This window comes from Schistocerca cancellata, chromosome 2, assembly GCF_023864275.1.
Source record: "Schistocerca cancellata isolate TAMUIC-IGC-003103 chromosome 2, iqSchCanc2.1, whole genome shotgun sequence".
NCBI classification, from domain to species: domain Eukaryota; kingdom Metazoa; phylum Arthropoda; class Insecta; order Orthoptera; family Acrididae; genus Schistocerca; species Schistocerca cancellata.
In genome coordinates, this window is record NC_064627.1 from 920,390,616 (window position 1) to 920,412,675 (window position 22,060).

The 22,060-nt window shown below is 42.9% G+C and overlaps 1 protein-coding gene across 1 annotated transcript in view; it reads right to left on the minus strand.

Annotated features, from left to right (window-relative positions):
- LOC126162862 (transforming growth factor-beta-induced protein ig-h3) overlaps positions 1-22,060 on the minus strand; it is a 330,320-nt gene that overhangs the window by 41,308 nt on the left and 266,952 nt on the right. The window contains exon 2 of the mRNA XM_049919639.1: positions 4,292-4,492. Within this exon, the coding sequence (XP_049775596.1) occupies positions 4,292-4,492 (201 nt within the window). The remainder of the gene's footprint in view (positions 1-4,291; positions 4,493-22,060) is intronic.

Here is a 22,060-nt window from a genome sequence, read left to right on the forward strand (position 1 = left end):
CATGTAATAATAAAAAATAACAGGATACCCCAGTCAGAATTAGAAAACATCAAACAACAATTACAACAAATACTGGAACAAAATGTGCAATTAGAAGAAGAAAATACAGTAATGGACTCAAACATCCCAGAGAAAACAAACAAAGAACAAAACGCGTCAATTAAACAATCAGAGGAAAAAGAAATCTTAAGACAGCCACCAGAACAAGCACAAATAGAACACGAAGTGACACACATGTTAGATATAGAAGAAAAATTTCAGCTGATATATATAGAATACAAAGACACAAATACAGACATTAGACCATTCTTGCATAGACCACCAAATAACCCACAAGTCGAAACTACAATAACAACTATCAACACAATCATACACAACAAAATAAATGAAAATACAACTATGGAAGAGTTACAACTACTGGTTTATGTAGGAGCACTCACTACATTAAATATGCACACTAGGCAGAGATCAGAACCAACTAACACACCGAAGAAACCCACAAAACCAGCATGGCAACACAGGCTACAGATCAGAATAGAAAAACTGAGAAAAGACATTGGACAGCTAACACAATTTGTAAGAAATGAAATATCAGACAAAAAACGAAAAAGGTTAGGTAAAATCTCACAACAAGAAGCAATAGAGCAATTAGATGAAAAGAAGCAGAAATTACAAGCATTGGCCAAACGACTTAGAAGACACAAAAAAGTGAAAATAGAAGGAAACAAAACCAAACATTCAACTCAAACCAAAAGAGATTTTACCAAACAATAGATAACACTCACATTAAAATAGACAATCCACCAAACATAACAGACATGGAACACTTCTGGAGCAACATATGGTCAAACCCGGTACAGCATAACAGGCATGCACGGTGGATCCAAGCAAAAACAGACTCATACAAGATGATACCACAAATGCCTGAAGTGATAATTTTGCAACATGAAGTCACCCGAACAATTAATTCTACGCACAATTGGAAAGCCCCTGGAAATGATAAAATAGCAAATTTCTGGCTAAAGAAATTCACCTCAACACATTCACATCTAAATTATTTAACATGTACATTGCAGACCCATACACATTCCCTGATACACTTACACATGGAATAACCTATCTGAAACCTAAAGATCAAGCAGACACAGCAAACCCAGCTAAATATCGCCCCATAACATGCCTACCAACAATCTACAAAATATTAACTTCAGTCATTACACAGAAATTAATGACACATACAACACAGAACAAAATTATAAATGAAGAACAAAAAGGCTGCTGCAAAGGAGCACGAGGATGTAAAGAGCAACTGATAATAGATACAGAGGTGACATATCAAGCTAAAACTAAACAAAGGTCGCTACACTACACATACATTGATTACAAAAAAGCTTTTGATAGTGTACCCCACTCATGGTTACTACAGATATTGGAAATATACAAAGTAGATCCTAAATTGATACAGTTCCTGAACATAGTAATGAAAAACTGGAAAACCACACTTAATATCCAAACAAATTCAGATAATATCACATCACAGCTAATACAGATTAAGCGTGGAATATACCAAGTAGACTCATTAAGTCCTTTCTGGTTCTATCTTGCTCTGAACCCACTATCCAACATGCTAAATAATACAAATTATGGATATAATATTACTGGAACATACCCACACAAAATCACACATTTGCTATATATGGATGATCTAACACTACTGGCAGCAACCAATCAACAACTCAACCAATTACTAAAGATAACATAAGTATTCAGCAATGATATTAATATGGCTTTTGGAACAGACAAATGTAAGAAAAATAGCACAGTCAAGGGAAAACACACTAAACAAGAAGATTACATATTGAATAACCACAGTGACTCCATAGAAGCGATGGAAAAAACAGATGCCTATAAATATCTAGGATACAGACAAAAAATAGGAATAGATAATACGAATATTAAAGAAGAACTAAAAGAAAAATATAGACAAAGACTAACAAAAATACTAAAAACAGAATTGACAGCAAGAAACAAGCTATAAATACTTATGATATACCAATATTGACCTACTCATTTGGAGTAGTGAAATGGAGTAACGCAGACCTAGAAGCACTCAGTACACTTACACGTTCCCAATGCCACAAATATAGAATACATCACACACATTCAGCAACAGAAAGATTCACATTAAGCAGAAAGGAAGGAGGAAGGGGATTCATCGACATAAAAAAACTACATTATGGACAGGTAGACAATTTAAGAAAATTCTTTCTAGAACGAGCAGAAACTAGCAAAATACACAAAGCAATCACTCATATAAATACATCGGCTACACCACTGCAATTTCATAACCACTTCTACAACCCTTTAGATCACATAACATCAACAGATACGAAGAAAGTAAATTGGAAGGGGAAGGCACTACATGGCAAGCACCCGTATCATCTAACACAGCCACACATCGATCAAGACGCATCCAACACATGGCTAAGAAAAGGCAATATATACAGTGAGACGGAATAATTCATGATTGCAATACAGGATCAAACAATAAACACCAGATATTACAGCAAGCATATTATTAAAGGTCCCAATATCATAACAGATAAATGCAGACTTTGCAAACAACAAATAGAAGCAGTAGATCACATCACAAGTGGATGTACAATACTAGCAAATAACAGAATACCCCAGAAGACATGACAATGTAGCAAAAATAATACATCAACAACTTGCCATAAAACATAAACTAATAAAACAACACGTTCCCACATACAAGTATGCACCACAAAATGTACTGGAGAATGATGAATTCAAATTATACTGGAACAGAACCATTATAACAGATAAAACACCACCACATAACAAACCTGACATCATACTTACCAATAAAAAGAAATTAACACAACTAATCGAAATATCCATACCCAATACAACAAATATACAGAAGAAAACAGGAGAAAAAATTGAAAAATACATCCAACTGGCTGAGGAAGTCAAGGACATGTGGCATCAGGATAAAGTTGACATTATACCAATTATACTATCAACTACAGGAGTCATACCACACAATATCCACCAGTACATCAACGCAATACAGCTACATCCAAACGTATATATACAACCACAGAAATACGTAATTATTGATACGTGTTCAATAACCCGAAAGTTCCTGAATGCAATGTAACATATACCGTACAGTTAAAAGGAAGTCACGCTTGATGAAGGTCCGCGTCACTTTCCATTTTTAACCAGACCTAAGGTCCTAGAAAAACAGGAACAATAATAATAATAATAATAATAATAATAATAATAATAGCCGAGTTTTTTATATTTGTCCCTGATGATTTGGAATACGGAAGCGTCCCATTCCGCCCGTCTGCTATGACCCGTGACGTCACAAATATGGCGGAAACGACCATAAACCACGATTCCAATATGGCGCATATATAGTCGGTACGTACACATGAGGACGAAAATACATCGAAAAACACACACACTTTCCACAAAAGCCTAATGACACTAACAAGACAAGCGCGGGAAATGAGGTGTTTTTGGGTGGGGGCAAACTAAATATAAACAGATTTACACACCCACCCCCATACAAAACCACACAAAACGACGAAAAAAACCGACATCACAAAACTCCCCAAATACCACTAAATATCATCTGGAATCGGACACTTCCCTTGACCTATATAGCTCAACAGCAGCTCCCGATCCCATAAATTAGGATCAAACACTTCCCTTGGGCTATATAGCTCAAAAACATCTCCCGATAACAATATCAACATACACAGCCACACATTGTGATCGAACACTTCCCTTGACCTGCGCACTGTTAATTTCATCCGTCATATCCATTCCTGAACAAAAACAACAACCGATTAATTTTACTAAAATTACCACACAATGTACAGCGAACAACACTAAATTAACCTTCACACAAAATCGTTAACTTGCTGAAACGAATTCCACTGCAAACACAACCGACACTAACAGTTCTGGATAATGCAAAAGCAAACTGAGCCCATTACACCACACAAACTAAAACCCTGAACATACTACCAGAGAGCACAACAAACCACAACACCACGACATCTACAAACACGCCACACCCACAAACCAAACTCCGCGCCGTCATGACGTCACACACAACAGCCTTACGTAACGGGTCAAAGCCGACGCGTGGTATCGGACGCTTCTGTCGACCCTGGAATACCTCTCTTTTTGACGGATCTCTAATTCAACCAGAGGAGATTTTTTGTCATTTATGGAAACTGTAGAGACTTACCGTTGATCCTGCGCACGTGGATGGTCCTGCCGCCGAGCGCGGTGACATGGATCGCAGAGCTGAGACTGAGATCGAGGCGCACGCCCAACACGATGTGGTCGAGGAGAAGCCGCTTCAGCTGCGCCGGCTGCGACAGCAGGCGCTCCGCCGCCGGCTGGGTGTCGTTGTTGTTCAGCGGGGTGAAGATGGTGAACGGCTCCTCTGAAACAACAACAGCCGCCTGTCAGCCGAGCCGTCACATCAGTCACTGCTGCAGGGTCTCACAGCTACATCTATAGTAATTACGAGGACAAGACGTAAGTAAACGTTTTTTACTGCTACATAGCTGTTGTATCGACACAATGACATTGTTCTTTGCAGTGATTCCAGCAGAGTTAATGTCTTGGCTAGGTTACGCAAAAATAGCGCTGCCATGAGGTCGTTCTGCGACTATATCATGCCAAGTATTTTGGGGTGCCTATCCTGAAAATCTCGATGTGTGTCCTGGATGCAGAGTATGTCAACCACTCCGCTGGCAACGAATATCATGCGGATACTAACAAGGGAACCTCCCCATCGTACCCCCTCAGATTTAGTTATAAGTTGGCACAGTGGATAGGCCTTGAAAAACTGAACACAGATCAATCGAGAAAACAGGAAGAAGTTGTGTGGAACTATGAAAAAAAATAAGCAAAATGTACAAACTGAGTAGTCCATGCGCAACGTAGGCAACATCAAGGAGATCGCGAGTTCAGGAGTGGCGTGGTCCCGTGATTAGCGTGAGCAGCTGCGAAACGAGGTCCTTGGTTCAAGTCTTCCCTCGAGAGAAAAGTTTAATTTTTTATTTTCAGACAATTATTTGTCCGTCCGTCTGTCCGTCCGATGCGAGGTAACTGCCCCGTAATATGGGGACGCTACACCTAAACAAACATCGAAACACACGTCAGTCGATTACAGCGCACGGAAGAGAGAGTATTCCTGCTAACGAGGCTCCCTGGCTGGCAGTTGACTGTTCGCTACTTTGGACGAGAGTGCATTAAATAGGCGAGATGTATTCCGTGGGCAATATGAATCCAGCAAATACAGCTCGCGACTTAAACAACAATGTCAATGAATATTTTCCGAACCCATACTACGGCGCAGTTACCTCGCATCGGACAGATAATAATTGTCTGAAAATAAAAAAAATTAAACTTTTCACTCGAGGGAAGATTTTAACCACACCTGCTCACGCTAACCACGGGACCACGGCGCTCCTAAGATTACACTAGCCTTGATATGGCCTATTTTACGCATGGACTACTCAGTTTCTATATTTTGGTTATTTTTTCATAGTTCCACACAACTTCCTGTTTTCTCGATTGATCTGTGTTCAGTTTTTCAAGGCCTATCCACTGTGCCAACTTATAACTAAATCTGAGGGGGGTACGATGGGGAGGTTCTCTTGTATGGGAACCTAACTGGGGCAAACAACCAGCCACTATCTGGACTCCTGCATTGACGTTGTGCTATTCTGCGGGCGAATGTGCAGCGCTTGTCTGACAATTCTTGACATGCTGGACAGGTGGACACTGTTCAGAATGAGATGTGTCGCAAATCACTGGATGCCTGAGACCAACTAATGTGGAGCAGGTGCATGTGCCAGCAGGGATAACTCCGCCTGACATCAAGTGTGAGGCAGGTACCCAAGCAAAATGAGTAGTTTGACCTCTGATACTCACCCACAGTTTGGTATTTCGCTAGTAGACCCTCAACCTGTGAGTGGGGGGAGGAGCAGACAATGTCAACAGCCCAATTGCCATTTGTGAATGTCATACACTGAAGATCTAATTCCGTCCAACGTTAATGCCTTGGACGTAGTCTGTTTCTGGGCGAAATTAATTTTTTAATATTTGTTAATTCGTCTACCCTTAAATGTATTTACGAGTGTTTACTCAGGTACAGATACTTACGATTGTATGCCAACTCTTAAGCCTTGGACGTGGCCCACTTGTTGCTCAATTTTATTTAATTACTGCCATGTTTCTCTATTTCCATGTTTAAATGCATTAATGCCTATGGTGCACGTACACTTGTGTGTAAGTGTTAAGCTTTTCGTAACCTTCCTTGTGACTGATGCCTCTGACAAGAATTAAAGATATACGGGCGTGTAGTCAAATGTGAGATGAGATGTCCTCCCTGCCTTCCTCCACAAAAACAAGTTTAACTGAAGCGCTTATGTTCTTACATCATTAATTTCCAAATTTGACGACTAACTTTCGCAGAAGAAATTAGCATTAAAATTTAAGAGTTTCGAAGAGAAATTAGCAAGTTACGCTAAAACAGGACACACTATCATTTGATCAAGTGATGGCTCTCCCACGTGGATGGGCTCACCGCCGGACAGTTGATGCCTAACTTTACCCAGATTAACTCACATTCAGAATGCGTGACCTTGCTAAGTAATCTCGGATTCTTCACTGCAATAAATACGCCGCTACTATTTGCGCTTAACCTATCCTTACTGCTGGTATTCCAATCTGAACTTAGGATTTCGGTTTCAACCAACGTTCTGTTCCTAAATATTATCTGGGCCTTATAATCTACAATAAGCGATACTAATTCTCGATTCTTTCCGTCGAAGCTCCTGCAGTTTACTAATATACACTCCCGGAAATGGAAAAAAGAACACATTGACACCGGTGTGTCAGACCCACCATACTTGCTCCGGACACTGCGAGAGGGCTGTACAAGCAATGATCACACGCACGGCACAGCGGACACACCAGGAACCGCGGTGTTGGCCGTCGAATGGCGCTAGCTGCGCAGCATTTGTGCACCGCCGCCGTCAGTGTCAGCCAGTTTGCCGTGGCATACGGAGCTCCATCGCAGTCTTTAACACTGGTAGCATGCCGCGACAGCGTGGACGTGAACCGTATGTGCAGTTGACGGACTTTGAGCGAGGGCGTATAGCGGGCATGCGGGAGGCCGGGTGGACGTACCGCCGAATTGCTCAACACGTGGGGCGTGAGGTCTCCACAGTACATCGATGTTGTCGCCAGTGGTCGGCGGAAGGTGCACGTGCCCGTCGACCTGGGACCGGACCGCAGCGACGCACGGATGCACGCCAAGACCGTAGGATCCTACGCAGTGCCGTAGGGGACCGCACCGCCACTTCCCAGCAAATTAGGGACACTGTTGCTCCTGGGGTATCGGCGAGGACCATTCGCAACCGTCTCCATGAAGCTGGGCTACGGTCCCGCACACCGTTAGGCCGTCTTCCGCTCACGCCCCAACATGGTGCAGCCCGCGTCCAGTGGTGTCGCGACAGGCGTGAATGGAGGGACGAATGGAGACGTGTCGTCTTCAGCGATGAGAGTCGCTTCTACCTTGGTGCCAATGATGGTCGTATGCGTGTTTGGCGCCGTGCAGGTGAGCGCCACAATCAGGACTGCATACGACCGAGGCACACAGGGCCAACACCCGGCATCATGGTGTGGGGAGCGATCTCCTACACTGGCCGTACACCACTGGTGATCGTCGAGGGGACACTGAATAGTGCACGGTACATCCAAACCGTCATCGAACCCATCGTTCTACCATTCCTAGACCGGCAAGGGAACTTGCTGTTCCAGCAGGACAATGCACGTCCGCATGTATCCCGTGCCACCCAACGTGCTCTAGAAGGTGTAAGTCAACTACCCTGGCCAGCAAGATCTCCGGATCTGTCCCCCATTGAGCATTTTTGGGACTGGATGAAGCGTCGTCTCACGCGGTCTGCACGTCCAGCACGAACGCTGGTCCAACTGAGGCGCCAGGTGGAAATTGCATGGCAAGCCGTTCCACAGGACTACATCCAGCATCTCGACGATCGTCTCCATGGGAGAATAGCAGCCTGCATTGCTGCGAAAGGTGGATATACACTGGACTAGTGCCGACATTGTGCATGCTCTGTTGCCTGTGTCTATGTGCCTGTGGTTCTGTCAGTGTGATCATGTGATGTATCTGACCCCAGGAATGTGTCAATAAAGTTTCCCCTTCCTGGGACAATGAATTCACGGTGTTCTTATTTCAATTTCCAGGAGTGTATTAACCGTTGCTGTATCCTAGCTTCGAGGACGAGCATTCTCTGAAAATATTGTGGCTGATTTAACTTCGATTTTGGCAGGCAATCCGTCTCTAATCCCAAGAGGGGTTTTCTCTAATATTAATCTGTATGTGCGTGCCACACAACTCCGCTGCACTTATAGCCGCTTCCTGCGTGTGGTGCACACCTAACCTTTTAGGGGGAACCCCACAATTCTGCACCAGATAGCGGACGTTGAGAAATTTCCATCCGGTACCTTCGCTGAGTCGTCCGAAACTCTGGTTTAGACCTTTCACTTTGCCCAAAACCAGAGGACCATGATCGACCCTGGGTACGATGCTACCAACACTCAGGTTACTCTGCACCACGTGCTTTGTTAGTTGTCTTCACCAAACCAGCCATCCGCTGAAAGGAACTGAGGATGGACTCAAAACCCAATTTGCAGGCGTCATTCGTGCCACTATTTGCAAGGGGGTTGCACCCAGCGCACTCTACAGTCGCTGGGATGGCCCCTTCCACCCGGCAAACATACTGAGTATACACGGGCATTCATTCCCGCCCTGCATGCTATTTAGCTAAGGGGCTCCATTACACTCTTCACACTGTCGCTCTAATTGACTAGCAAACCTGCCCATTCCACTTATCTGGTCTGGACAGGAAAATCGGACGCTGACCAACAGAAGAAGCATCCCATATTGGCTCACAAGTCTCACCTCGCAGTGACACGCGAATCCACCACTGTCTGCCATTCACTCTCGAGTGAAGACAAAGTAGTCAGACAGTGCGAATTAGAAGATGCAGCGATAAACCGGTCACGTGGGTCGTCAGCTGCGCCCTGTTACCGTCGCTGCCTCGAGCAGTAGCCAGAAGAATGTCGACCGTGGCCAACACAGCCTCCAGCTGTTTATGGACAGCAGCCAATTTCCCTTGTGTCTGCTCATAACAAACGCAGTCCATATCCAAACATCACTGTCTAAAAAAATGCTGAATAGGATCTCAAGAATGCAAACAAATTGTGGTAACTGAGGAAGTACAAACAGAACTTCGCAAAAAGAGAAAATTACTCGACTGTGGCGCTACTGAGGCAAAATAGTGAATAGTGGCAATTACTGAGAAACCTGAAACCCACAATGAAGGCTTCCAAAAGGTTTGGTTTGCTTTAGGGTTATGCCCTAAAAAAACAGTGCAGTGCACTAATAATATTGGTTTTGAGCTGCGCGAGCACGTACCGTACAGTCCTGACCTAGCTACTAGCTGTTTTCGCCGATTAGTCCGATGGAGGAGCACCTGAGTGAATCCAAGTATTTGTGGAAGATGAGGTTTTGGAGGTGGTGCAAGGGTGAGTGTTTATGGTGCCAGAAAACTGCTTCCAAAACACATTTAGGAAGCGTAGCAAGAGGCGGACCAAGTGCTTGGAGCAAGCCCGAACAAGATTTGCGCTCCAAGACTGCACTCCAGTGTACCCAGCACCGCGGCTAACCCATCCACGACGGCCGGAGTGGCCAAGCGGTTCTAGGCGCTTCAGTCTGGAACCACGCGGCCGCTACGGCCGCAGGTTCTAATCCCGCCTCGGGCATGGATGTGTGTGATGTCCTTAGAACTACTTAAACCTAACTAACCTAAGTTCTAGGGGACTGATGACCTCAGAAGTTAAGTCCCATAGTGCTCAGAGCCATTTGAACCATAACCCCTCCACTGTAATGTTCCGAACATCTGTGTGAGACGGCTACATGATGAAGGCCGCACACGCGCGGCAAGCTTAAGAAGACGTGTTTGCAGCACAGTGCAACTGCTTGTAAGGAGCGAATACTGCAGCATACTTCTGTAAGCAGGAATTTATGAAGTACGTTTTTTTTTCAAATTTTTATTTTACTGTCAAAGCTTTTATTACTTAGTTAAGTAAGTATATTACATAGTGCTAATATATGTCCGCCCCTGTAGCTGAGTGGTCAGCGCGACGGAATGTCACACCTACCGGCCCGGGTTCGATTCCCGGTTGGGTTGGAGATTTTCTCCGCTCAGGGACTGGGTGTTGGGTTGTCATCATTACATCCCCATCGACACGCAAGTCGCCGAAGTGGCGTCAACTCGAAAGATTTGCACCAGGCGAACGGTATACCCGACGGGAGGCCCTAGCCACACGGCATTTACATTTACAGTGCTAATATGGTGAGCAGCTTTACATATAGGCATTTAATTTTAGGTTATGATGCTTATATATTTAAACCCACTTCTATTTTAGAATACGTAATATATCTGGAACTATGGTTCGTAGTAGAGTCAAAGACGGGGACTTACGCAGATTAAGATCTGCTAAACCTGGAAGTTGCTGGGACTACGTCACTTTCATAACAGAAAAAAAAAAGAAAGAAAACCGTTCGCTCACGTGTTGAACCAAACTTCGAAATAACTTCAATAGTCTGTTTGTGCAGTCCATGATATTGCTCTTTGAGTAACATTTTATCATAGTCTTGTAAATTCCTGGATTGGACAAACAGGCCGCTGAGCTGAGTGCTGTGCTGTACATCTGTCAGCTCAAGTTTGAAGTAATGAGGTACATTAGTAGCCAAATTCGAGAATGGTGTGACAAATATAAATCCTTCTTCAGTTGTGCAATGTCTTGGAATCTCTTCGAGAGTTCATGATGAAATGTTTCAATTACTAGTAATAATAATAATAATAATAATAATAATAATAATAATAATAATGGAACAGAACCATTATAACATAAAACAACACCACATAACAAACCTGACATCATACTCACCAATAAAAAGAAGAAGTTAACACAACTAATCGAAATATCCATACCCAATACAACAAATATACAAAAGAAAACAGGAGAAAAATTGAAAAGTACATCCAACTGGCTGAGGAAGTCAAGGACATGTGGCATCAGGATAAAGTTGACATACCAATTATACTATCAACAGGGGTCATACCACACAATATCCACCAGTACATCAATGCAATACAGTTACATCCAAACTTATATATAAAACTACAGAAATCCGTAATTATTGATACATGTTCAATCACCCGAAAGTTCCTAAATGCAATATAACATATACCGTACAGTTAAAAGGAAGTCACGCTTGATTAAGGTCCGCGTCACTTTCCATTTTTAACCAGACCTAAGGTCTGAGAAAGGAAAGAAAATAATATTATTATTATTATGTCGTGTGACTAGGGCCTACCGTCGGATAGACCTTTCGCCTGGTGCAAGTCTTTCGATTGAACGCCACTTCGGCGACTTGTGCGTCGATGGGGATGAAATGATGATGATTAGGACAACACAACACCCAGCGGAGAAAATCTCCGACCCAGCCGGGAATCGAACCCGGGCCCTTAGGATTGACATTCTGTCACGCTGACCAATTTTTTTTTTTTAATGTCATTTTGTTCGTCTTCGGTGGATCTGTTCGGGGAGGACGTCCTAAGACACCCGTTCATGTTCGTCGTTGATCCATTAACTCAGTTGTATTTATTACAGAGGGGAGCTAACACACAGACCGAACACGCTGAGCTACCGTGCCGGCGCCACCCAGCTACCGAGGACGGACTTTCAATTACTGAAACTTATCCACGTCTGGTCCACAAGGAACTGTCACGAGTTACGGGAAATGTGCCACGTTATGAACCTCAACCTAGTCTTTCTATAGGATTACTTTTTGTTTAATAACATCAATCTTGTCCGCCATATCTGTTACCAAATGATTATCTCTTTCCATTAAGACACACAATGAGTTCAGATACTGTGTGATGCCAAGGATAAAAGATTGTCACGACTCTACTCACCCTTAATTCAGTTTTTTATCTAATGGCCGCTTTCCGTTCAGCTAGCAGTTGCTGTCGTTCGTCAGACAGGTACATCATATCGTCTCTTTCAAATGGTTGAAATGGCTCTGAGCACTGTGGGACTTAACAGCTGAGGTCATCAGTCCCCTAGAACTTAGAACTACTTAAACCGAACTAACCTAGGGGCATCACACACATCCATGCCCGAGGCAGGATTCGAACCTGCGACCGTAGCGGTCACACGGTTCCAGACTGAAGCGCCTAGAACCGCTCTGCCACTCCGGCCGGCTTATCGTCTCTTTGGATGGTGTTGTAATGTTCGAAAAAGCGGTTTTCCATCCCATAATAGTGGTTGGTTGGTTGGTTTTGGGGAAGGAGACCAGATAGCGTGGTCATCGGTCTCATCGGATTAGGGAAGGAAGTCGGCCGTGCCCTTTCAGAGGAACCATCCCGGCATTTGCCTGAAGTGATTTAGGGAAATCACGGAAAACCTAAATCAGGATGGCCGGACGCGGGATTGAACAGTCGTCCTCCCGAATGCGAGTCCAGTGTCTAACCACTGCGCCACCCCGCTCGGTCCATAATAGTGTGATGGCACAGTAAGCACTTTGCAAGGCTTTTGAAAGATAGGAGAGGTAACGCAATTCCCATTCAGAACTGAACGATGTGGCTTTTCCACTTTCTTTTTTGGCAAGTGCGTATCCCCAATGCAGACCATTAACCTAACGTAAGCAGTGTTGCCAGAAAACTGCTTGGTTTCTGACAAGGCGACTGTCTCCTGTAGCGGTTTTCTGGTACTGCCTTCAATTTCCAGTTCCTCCTCGCCCCTGAGCCCCATTCACCACAGAACTCTGAGCGCTGGGCAGGAGCGCGACCACAGTGCTAGCGCTCATGGAGCCAGGCCTGGCATAGAGGTTGTAGGAGGTTCTTTAGAGTGAAACGCGTACGTTTCATAGGCAGCGATGGCGAGCCACAGAATCTCTGACCAGAGAGCATGTAGTCAGCTCGGTTGCAAGAGAGTAGTGGTACGTAGCGAGTCGCGAGAGTATGTAGTACAGTTGCGAGTTAGCTGTTGTGTGAGGAGTCGGCGGGCGCCGACATGGGACTCTGGTCGAGATTCAGGACGAGGTATATTTTTTAAATAAGGCAATGAAGCAGCTTTGCGCACATCTGATAATGTAATGTAAATTAACTGTAACTAATTTGTTCAAGAATCGCCCCAATAATAATTTTGTTTTCAAACTAAGCATTTTAACAAACAATCCTTTTGGAAATAATATTTCCCTTGCATTTCGTTAAAGAAAAAATTTACTTAAGTTGAAAGAAAATTTCCTTTGCTTTTCCTCCAAGAATCAATTTATCACGCTGGTTATTGCACAGGGCCTAAGGTTAGCGCAGCTGGCCTTATAAGATTTATCAGGTTTAGCATAACGTTAATTTTGTGGGACTTAACATTTTTGCACATTTTCATTATCATATACTTTTCTTTTATTTTTGCTGGGAGGCTACGTTTAACACGATTCCCATTAACATTTAATTATTGTCCTTGTTCAAAATTTTGTGGGGAGGTTACAAGAGTAATTATGTTACTTGCAAAGTTGCTTCCGCGATAAAAGTTACTTTAAAAAATTGTCCTTAGTTTTTGACTTCTTTTGCTGCTAATGGAAACAATGAGTGTATTTCATGAACTTCTGGAAAGTCATTCCAAGTTTTGCCAACAGGTTCGTAGGCAGAGGCCATCTGCAAGCAACTAAACATAGGATTTGTACAATTGTGGAGGGTCACTCACAAAGATATGCACAATTTTTTTTTTCGGAAATGATTCTTTTGTTCCATATCTTTGCTGTTCGCAGAAATCACAGAAACATTCTTCCAGTTGGTATTCAAATTTAATTCAATCTGCTTCTGTAAGTCGCGCTGTCGCAGCACTTCGTCAAAAGGGCTGCTGCACCTGTTCGTGTGAAGCAGTGTGCTGTTTTAGAGTTCCTGTATTGTAAGAATGCGACAGTAGAACAAACATTGCCAGAGATGAAAGAAGTGATAAGAGAGAAAAATCCTACGAATGAGCGGAGATGGAACCTGAGTAGTCTGGCATTTATTATGATGCCACAGCCACACCCTCCAACTTTAAAACTGTCTTACCTGACAGTGATACGGAGACCTACATTTTAATGTAAAATCCAAACCACGATGCAATTCAAATCAGTAGCAGATGGATAAAGAAGCCAACATCAAAATGGAGCAAGCACTGCTTGAAAGTTAATTTCTAGATTGTAGCTGTGTAACAGGAAGATAGCGATTTTTCTCCGTACATTGGTTGGTACCATTGCACCTACCTACCCATTGTCAAATTTCTCTAATCAAAATGTTTATTTTTCATTAATTTTGAACTATAATCAGAATGCAACGGTACAGGTGAGGATCGCGCGCGCGCGCGCGCGTGTGCGTGTGTGTTTTGGTCTTTTTTATCCCACCTCACCACGTCAAAAACACAGTTGCATTCTTTGGTAATGAAGGGGAGAGCAGGTAATTACTATACTGGTTAGAGGCCTAATCAAGCTTTTCAATTTTATTGGAATAGCTACTGTCATAAGAGAAATGTTAGTATATGAGCATTAAGCACGTATTCAGATTAATCATAAAATTGACTACACCAAATTGGACGACGAGATCTCATTATTCCACAACCAATAACTTAGTCCGATGAAATCCGTGTGTTCGGGGTATAAATTACTAGGGCTTCATTTGGCATATTTATTGGTGCGTCAGTGCACCGCAGATATAGCAAGCGGACACGAACAGTTGTAACGGGACTGATTGGTGCTGACCCTATTATACATGCGATTAGAGGCCGTTTGTGGTAACATATGAACTAATAGTTTCTGCATCTTCCGTTGTCATGGTGACTGTGTCTGCAGGCTCAATATAGGATTATACGGTTGAAATACACGAAGAGAGATTATCAGCTCACCACATAGCATGCATGTCCAAAGGAACAGGTACGGCGGCGACTCAGCATATCTGCATGTCCGAATAAACTTTGCATCCTAATTCGGAACACAGGCACTGCAATATCGTATTTATCCGCCGTCACCAGGTAATCGACTTTCATGTAAAATGTTTCCCCTGTACGGGAATATATATAACGGTTGCATGAGTACAGGTTGTACGCACAAGGTTAAGGACATATGGAAGTTTGGGTTTAGCCGTGAGTCGTGCACGGATAGTGAAACAGTAAGACGACCGCTTGCGATAAGCAGGCAATCTGGGTTCGGGTCCTGGTCCGGCACAAATTTTCATTGTCACTCCATTATACAGCTGATGGTTGTCCATATTCGCTACTGCGAATAAATTTCATGTACAGTACATCTGGTAGTTTTACTTTTTTCTTATGTAGGAGTTACAGTTCCTGCATCCACGTAACTGAAAATCTTAAAAAGGATATTTTTCACAGTCAAATCACTTTTGAAGATGATCTTCAGCTCTTTGGCAGGCTACGAGAGCTTAGTTCTTAATTTATTTCGCTCAGCCTTATTTGTTTTTAGCATTTCTTGGTTAGCTTTTGATGCGAAGAAGCAATCTTTCTTATGTCATTCAGTATCCTCTTCTATTGTGCCCATAACAGTATATAATTCTACAGAATTTTGCAAATCAATGAATAAATTACGACAGCGATATGAACGGAATTCTAAAAATCCTGAACTCTTACCGAACACCTGGCAACCCAGGCGAGGGTCGCTGCTAGACATTCTTGAAACAAGTTATTCTCTGAGTCTTAAAAGAGCCGTCATTGGTATCTATTACGAACACACATAGTAACTACAATTCTATACGTAGAATTTAACGGGCTACTAAGCGTTTTGTTTTGGAATTACACGAATCTTAATGGGAATGACTAACTTCTGTCGCCGAACAAAAAAAGGATAGACTTAAATATACAAATAATCTAGACTAATGCAAGTTTAAGTATCGCAATGAGAATGTGGACTCAATTCCTTCGATGCGTCCACTAAGCTGAAGAAAAATTAAATGTAGGAATTGAAAAGGTCTGAAGACACATCTATGTAATACATGCAATGTAGTTCCATCCACTTCTGAACATTACTGCCTGTTTTTTTTAATAGCTACTTTCAAAATTTAGATCCATGTGCTGTAATGTAATCGTTAAAATTCAATTTTATGCAATTCTTGTATACAAAATTCACACAATTATCTACAATGGTTTCATCAAGAAGACATGTTTATTGTGATTCTACAAATATAAAATCGTGTTCGTGGTGGTTAAGGATAGGGATTACTGACGACTGAGGCTGGTTCCTGATAATCACTTTAGCTTTTGAATTGGGTCTACTGGTCGAAAAGGTATTTAAGTAAATTAGATGTGCGGAGAATGTGTCGACACCACCTGCAATGCTGTGGCCACATTTTCGACAACGTCGGATAAATTGTTTCCATCCCTCTGCCACACTGCACTTCGAAAAAGAACGTGTCTTTTCGACTTTTGAAATAATTTTCTCCAGACCCTTAGCAGACATCGGAACAATGCCCTTTTTCATACCTCTTAGAAGTCACAGCCGCAAAATACTAACGCGAATTCGTTACAGACGAATGGATAAACTGGTAGAAGCCAACCTGGGGAAGATCAGTTTGGGTTCCGTAGAAATGTTGGAACACTTGAGGCAATAATGACCTTACGACTTATCTTAGAAGAAAGATTAAGGAAAGGCAAACCTACCTTTCTAGCATTTGTAGACTAAGAGAAATCTTTTGACAATGTTGACTGGAATACTCTTTCAAATTCTAAAGGTGGCAGGGATAAAATACAGGGAGCGAAAGGCTATTTACAAGTTGTACAGAAACCAGATGGCAGTTATGAGAGTCGAGGGGCATGAAAGGGAAGCAGTGGTGGGGAAGGGAGTGAGACAGGGCTGTAGCCTCTCCCAGATGTTATTCAACCTGTATCTTAAGCAAACAGTAAAGGAAACAAAAGAAAAATTCTCAGTAGGTATTAAAATCCATGGAGAAGAAATAAAAACTTTGAGGTTCGCCGATGACATTGTAATTCTGTCAGAGACAGCGAAGGACTTGGAAGAGCAGTTGAACGGAATGGACAGTGTCTTGAAAGGAGGATATAAGATGAATATCAACAAAAGCAAAACGAGGATCATGGAATGTAGTCGAATTAAGTCAGGTGATGCTGAGGGAATTAGATTCGGAAATGAGACACTTAAAGTAGTAAAGGAGTTTTGCTATTTGGGGAGCAAAGTAACTGATGATGGTCGAAGTAGAGAGGATATAAAATGTAGACTGGCAATGGCAAGGAAAGCGTTTGTGAAGAAGAGGAATTTGTTAACATCGAGTATCGATTTAAGTGTCAGGAAGTCATTTCTGAAAGTATTTGTATGGAGTGTAGCCATGTATGGAAGTGAAACATGGACGCTAAATAGTTTGGACAATAACAGAATAGAAGCTTTCGAAATGTGGTGCTACAGAAGAATGCTGAGGATTAGATGGGTAGATCACATAAGTAATGAGGTACTGAACAGAATTGGGGAGAAGAGGAGTTTATGGCACAACTTGACAAGAAGGTTGGACGTCTCGTACGCACACTGAAGAAGAGATGACTGGTGCGCGTCTGTTGGTGTGCATATTCTAACGCTTATAGTGCCATGTATTGATCAAATTTTCCAGAGCAATGGTTCTCTTTCTACAGCGTTTTGGAACTGGAAATTTAATGAAGGATAACGTGGAGGTCAAATTTTTAGCTTTTTACATGTACTAAATTATTTCCAATTGATAAAGGCCATATGGCCATAACTACAACAGTGTATTGTACAAATAAGCAATTTTACATCAAATGCAACAATGACGTCATTCACAAAAATTTGCATCACTGAACCCAAGCTACGAGAAGTGAGTAAGTCATTTTGTTTCGAACTTATTAAGGTACAGAGTGTCTTCTCTCTCTCTCTCTCTCTCTCTCTCTCTCTCTCTCTCTCTCTCTCGCCAGCTGGGCGCAGTGAAACCCGGATTCCGCGTCGACACCTCGCAGTGCACTCCCCACAGCGGCGCCACCGCATTCCGGGCGATGACACACGGCCGGCCCTGGACCCGATTTCCTTCCCAGGAATCGACTGACTAAGCGAACGCAGTCGCGACCGGACTGCCTTCGCGTTCCCACGAAAGGCGCACGTCGACCGCAGGTTTCTCCCGCTGCTGGACGTGATCAAATCGAAAACGACCACAGAGCAGGGCTTCTCGGTTCCCGGCCGGAAGCAGCGCTCATCATCAAGCGATAAACGGCGCTGACGTTTCGGCTCCTTCGAGCCAGTTACGTCATCAAATGTTTCAAATGGCTCTGAGCGCTATGGGACTTAACATCTGAGATCATCAGTCCCGTAGAACTTAGAACTACTTAAACCTAACTACCTAAGGACATCCACGCCCGAGGCAGGATTCGAACCTGCGGACGCAGCGGTCGCGCGGTTCCAGACTGAAGCGCCTAGAACCGCTCGGCCACACCGGCCGTTACTTCGTCAGGGCAGTTCTAAATAAAGTTGCGGTAATAGTGTAATTCGCGATCTATTTTCCCACTACAGGAACGACTGATTCCAAGCACTAAAGTTTCTTCTGAAAAATTGTCTTCACCTTTGAATTCTCGTAGTATATGGGAAGCCGCATCATAACATCTGAATTTTCTTTTTTTTATTTGTAGTGAAAACAGCAACGTCATACTAGCTTGCAACGACGTGTGCGAAACCAGGATCTGCAGATTACTAAAGACCTACACACGCACCAACCGCCCTACCGATAAATTGGACGTGTGTAGGCGCTTTGGCCACCGAACGACCAAGTTTTCTTGTCGGGAGCCGGCCGAAGTGGCCGTGCGGTTAAAGGCGCTGCAGTCTGGAACCGCAAGGCCGCTACGGTCGCAGGTTCGAATCCTGCCTCGGGCATGGATGTTTGTGATGTCCTTAGGTTAGTTAGGTTTAACTAGTTCTAAGTTCTAGGGGACTAATGACCTCAGCAGTTGAGTCCCATAGTGCTCAGAGCCATTTGAACCAGCCATTTCTTGTCGGGATGACGGTCCGGTAGGACTACCCAACAGCCGACACCCCACCATTCCACCCACTAAACTGTGCTCTATGGCAAACCGCCCGACAAAAGTTGGTCTTGTCACTCAGCACATGACTGTGCGAGGCGGACGAAACTTTAATAACAGTTTCTGAAAAAATCTGAAGACTGCAAATGCTTGTGGGACACGTCATGCGAGGAGTACAGCAATAGAGATGAAAGAAACGAAGCACGTGTTTCATTTTTAAGAAATCCATAATGGTTTCATGTGACATACGGATCCTTAATATAGACAGTCAATGGACATTTGTTTATAAAATATACTTGCTTCATTGTTCTAAGTGTTTGAGTCCAGGGTATAACCAAGCCTTCTGCTTTTCTTTTTTTCAGTTCTAACAGTTGCTAAATTCATTTCTTATGCATCTGCTGTATTTATTAGAGGATGTAGGCCACCAGATCTATAGTATGTCTTCTTCTAATTTAAAATGAGTTTTTTAAATTTACGGGTGCTTTTTTCATGCTCCACACTGCAGATTTCAGGAAGCATTTCATCTAATTATCGTGCTACAACAGCACTGAATTTGACACCCTCTGAAGTTCTACCAATGGTTAGAAACCGTAATGTAGCTAACAGCCTCTCCTCGCAGCTTACAGCCTCTCATGACTTTTTCCCTTAAGAATAGTTTGATAATGTTCAGCGGCTCCGAAATGGGCGTTTCGTCCATTCTTAGATAATTACGAAAAACATCGCCTCTTAGCTTCTTAAGTAACAGTGGGTGAATTTCTTTCTTTCCATTACCCACTTCTCTGCCCACAGCTTTCTCTCGACTTTTCTTGTCCTTGTTGCCTCTAAAACAGCCAATGCAGACCCCAGTTATTATTTCTGTGTCAATCCAAGCGAGATCTCGTAGAGTAAACTGAACGAACCTACGATAAACAAATCACCACACAAGGCAGCGCCGTAATCGCTGAGTGCAGTCAGTCGTGACATGTGTAGGTTGACACGAAATTGGTCAGACGATAGGTCGGTCGACCGATCGATAAATTGGTGGATGTGTAGGGGCTGTCAGGTCACTAACCCAAAGGTTTAGGGTTCAATCCGGAGACAGTGCTAGAATTTTTCTGTACCTTCTCTCTTCTTTGACAATGATTCGTGTATGCAGAAAATATTTATTTGCACTGTTCGGAATTAATTTTGAAACTGTAGCACTCCTTATATTTAGCTGAGTGAGTCAGTTCTGAGATCGGAGAAACGTAAATGCAGAAGAAATGGCTCTGAGCACTATGGGACTAAACATAGGTTATCAGTGCCCTAAAACTTAGACCTACTTAAACCTAGCTAACCTAAGGACATCACACACATCCGTGCCCGAGGCACGAATCGAACCTGCGACAGTAGCGGTCGCGCGGTTCCGGACTGAAGCACCTAGAACCGCTCGGTCACGACCGGCGCCAATGCATAAAAAGCTCCAATAGTACGACGACTACAAAAAGTACTGCTACATTCAATTTTCAATGAACAACGTAACCGATTGTACCTGTTACTCGATTTGAACACCGCAGTGTCTTAGTAGGCATAGTCCCAGTGGAAGCTGCCTCTGATCAACTGCTTCCGAACTTGGAAAAAGCGGTGTTTTGCATAACCGGAGGACTTTACATCCTACAATTTTAACTACAAAGTAATATTCCAGAACTAGATCAGAAATGTAAGGACTATGGTATGAAGATTAGCGTCTCCAAAACGAAAGTAATGTCAGTGGGAAAGAAATATAAACGGATTGAGTGCAAAATAGGAGGAACAAAGTTAGAACAGGTGGACGGTTTCAAGTACTTAGGATGCATATTCTCACAGGATGGCAACATAGTGAAAGAACTGGAAGCGAGGTGTAGCAAAGCTAATGCAGTGAGCGCTCAGCTACGATCTACTCTCTTCTGCAAGAAGGAAGTCAGTACCAAGACTAAGTTATCTGTGCACCGTTCAATCTTTCGACCAACTTTGTTGTATGGGAGCGAAAGCTGGGTGGATTCAGGTTACCTTATCAACAAGGTTGAGGTTACGGATATGAAAGTAGCTAGGATGATTGCAGGTACTAGTAGATGGGAACAATGGCAGGAGGGTGTCCACAATGAGGAAATCAAAGAAAAACTGGGAATGAACTCTATAGATGTAGCAGTCAGGGCGAACAGGCTTAGATGGTGGGGTCATGTTACACGCATGGGAGAAGCAAGGTTACCCAAGAGACTCATGGGTTCAGCAGTAGAGGGTAGGAGGAGTCGGGGCAGACCGAGGAGAAGGTACCTGGATTCGGTTAAGAACGATTTTGAAGTAACAGGTTTAACATCAGAAGAGGCACCAATGTTAGCACTAAATAGGGGATCATGGAGGAATTTTATAAGGGGGGCTATGCTCCAGACTGAACGCTGAAAGGCATAATCAGTCTTAAATGATGATGATGATGACGATGATGATGACATAGTAAACACAAGGAGCTGCAAATCCAAATGATGAAAACCGTAGATTCATCGCAAGGCATAATTAATATTATATACCCGTGGATATTTTGATTTAATTTTGTTGTTTAATTTACAAAGAACAGTAACAGTTAAAAAGATTTCGTTAATCCTAGATTACTAAAACCTAGTTAATTTTAAGATGGCATTAGGGTATAAAATAGGATATTTCGTACTAAATTTGGAATTAACATACTACTGTATATCTAATAATCGTAATAAACTAATGTATAATTTATAAATTATGTCTTCCTTTGAATAAAATTTCGAGTAGTAATATTTACTTTGATTTAGGAGAATTTTCCCCTCTTTAGTTTTCTAGGGTTAAACTTTGAATTGTA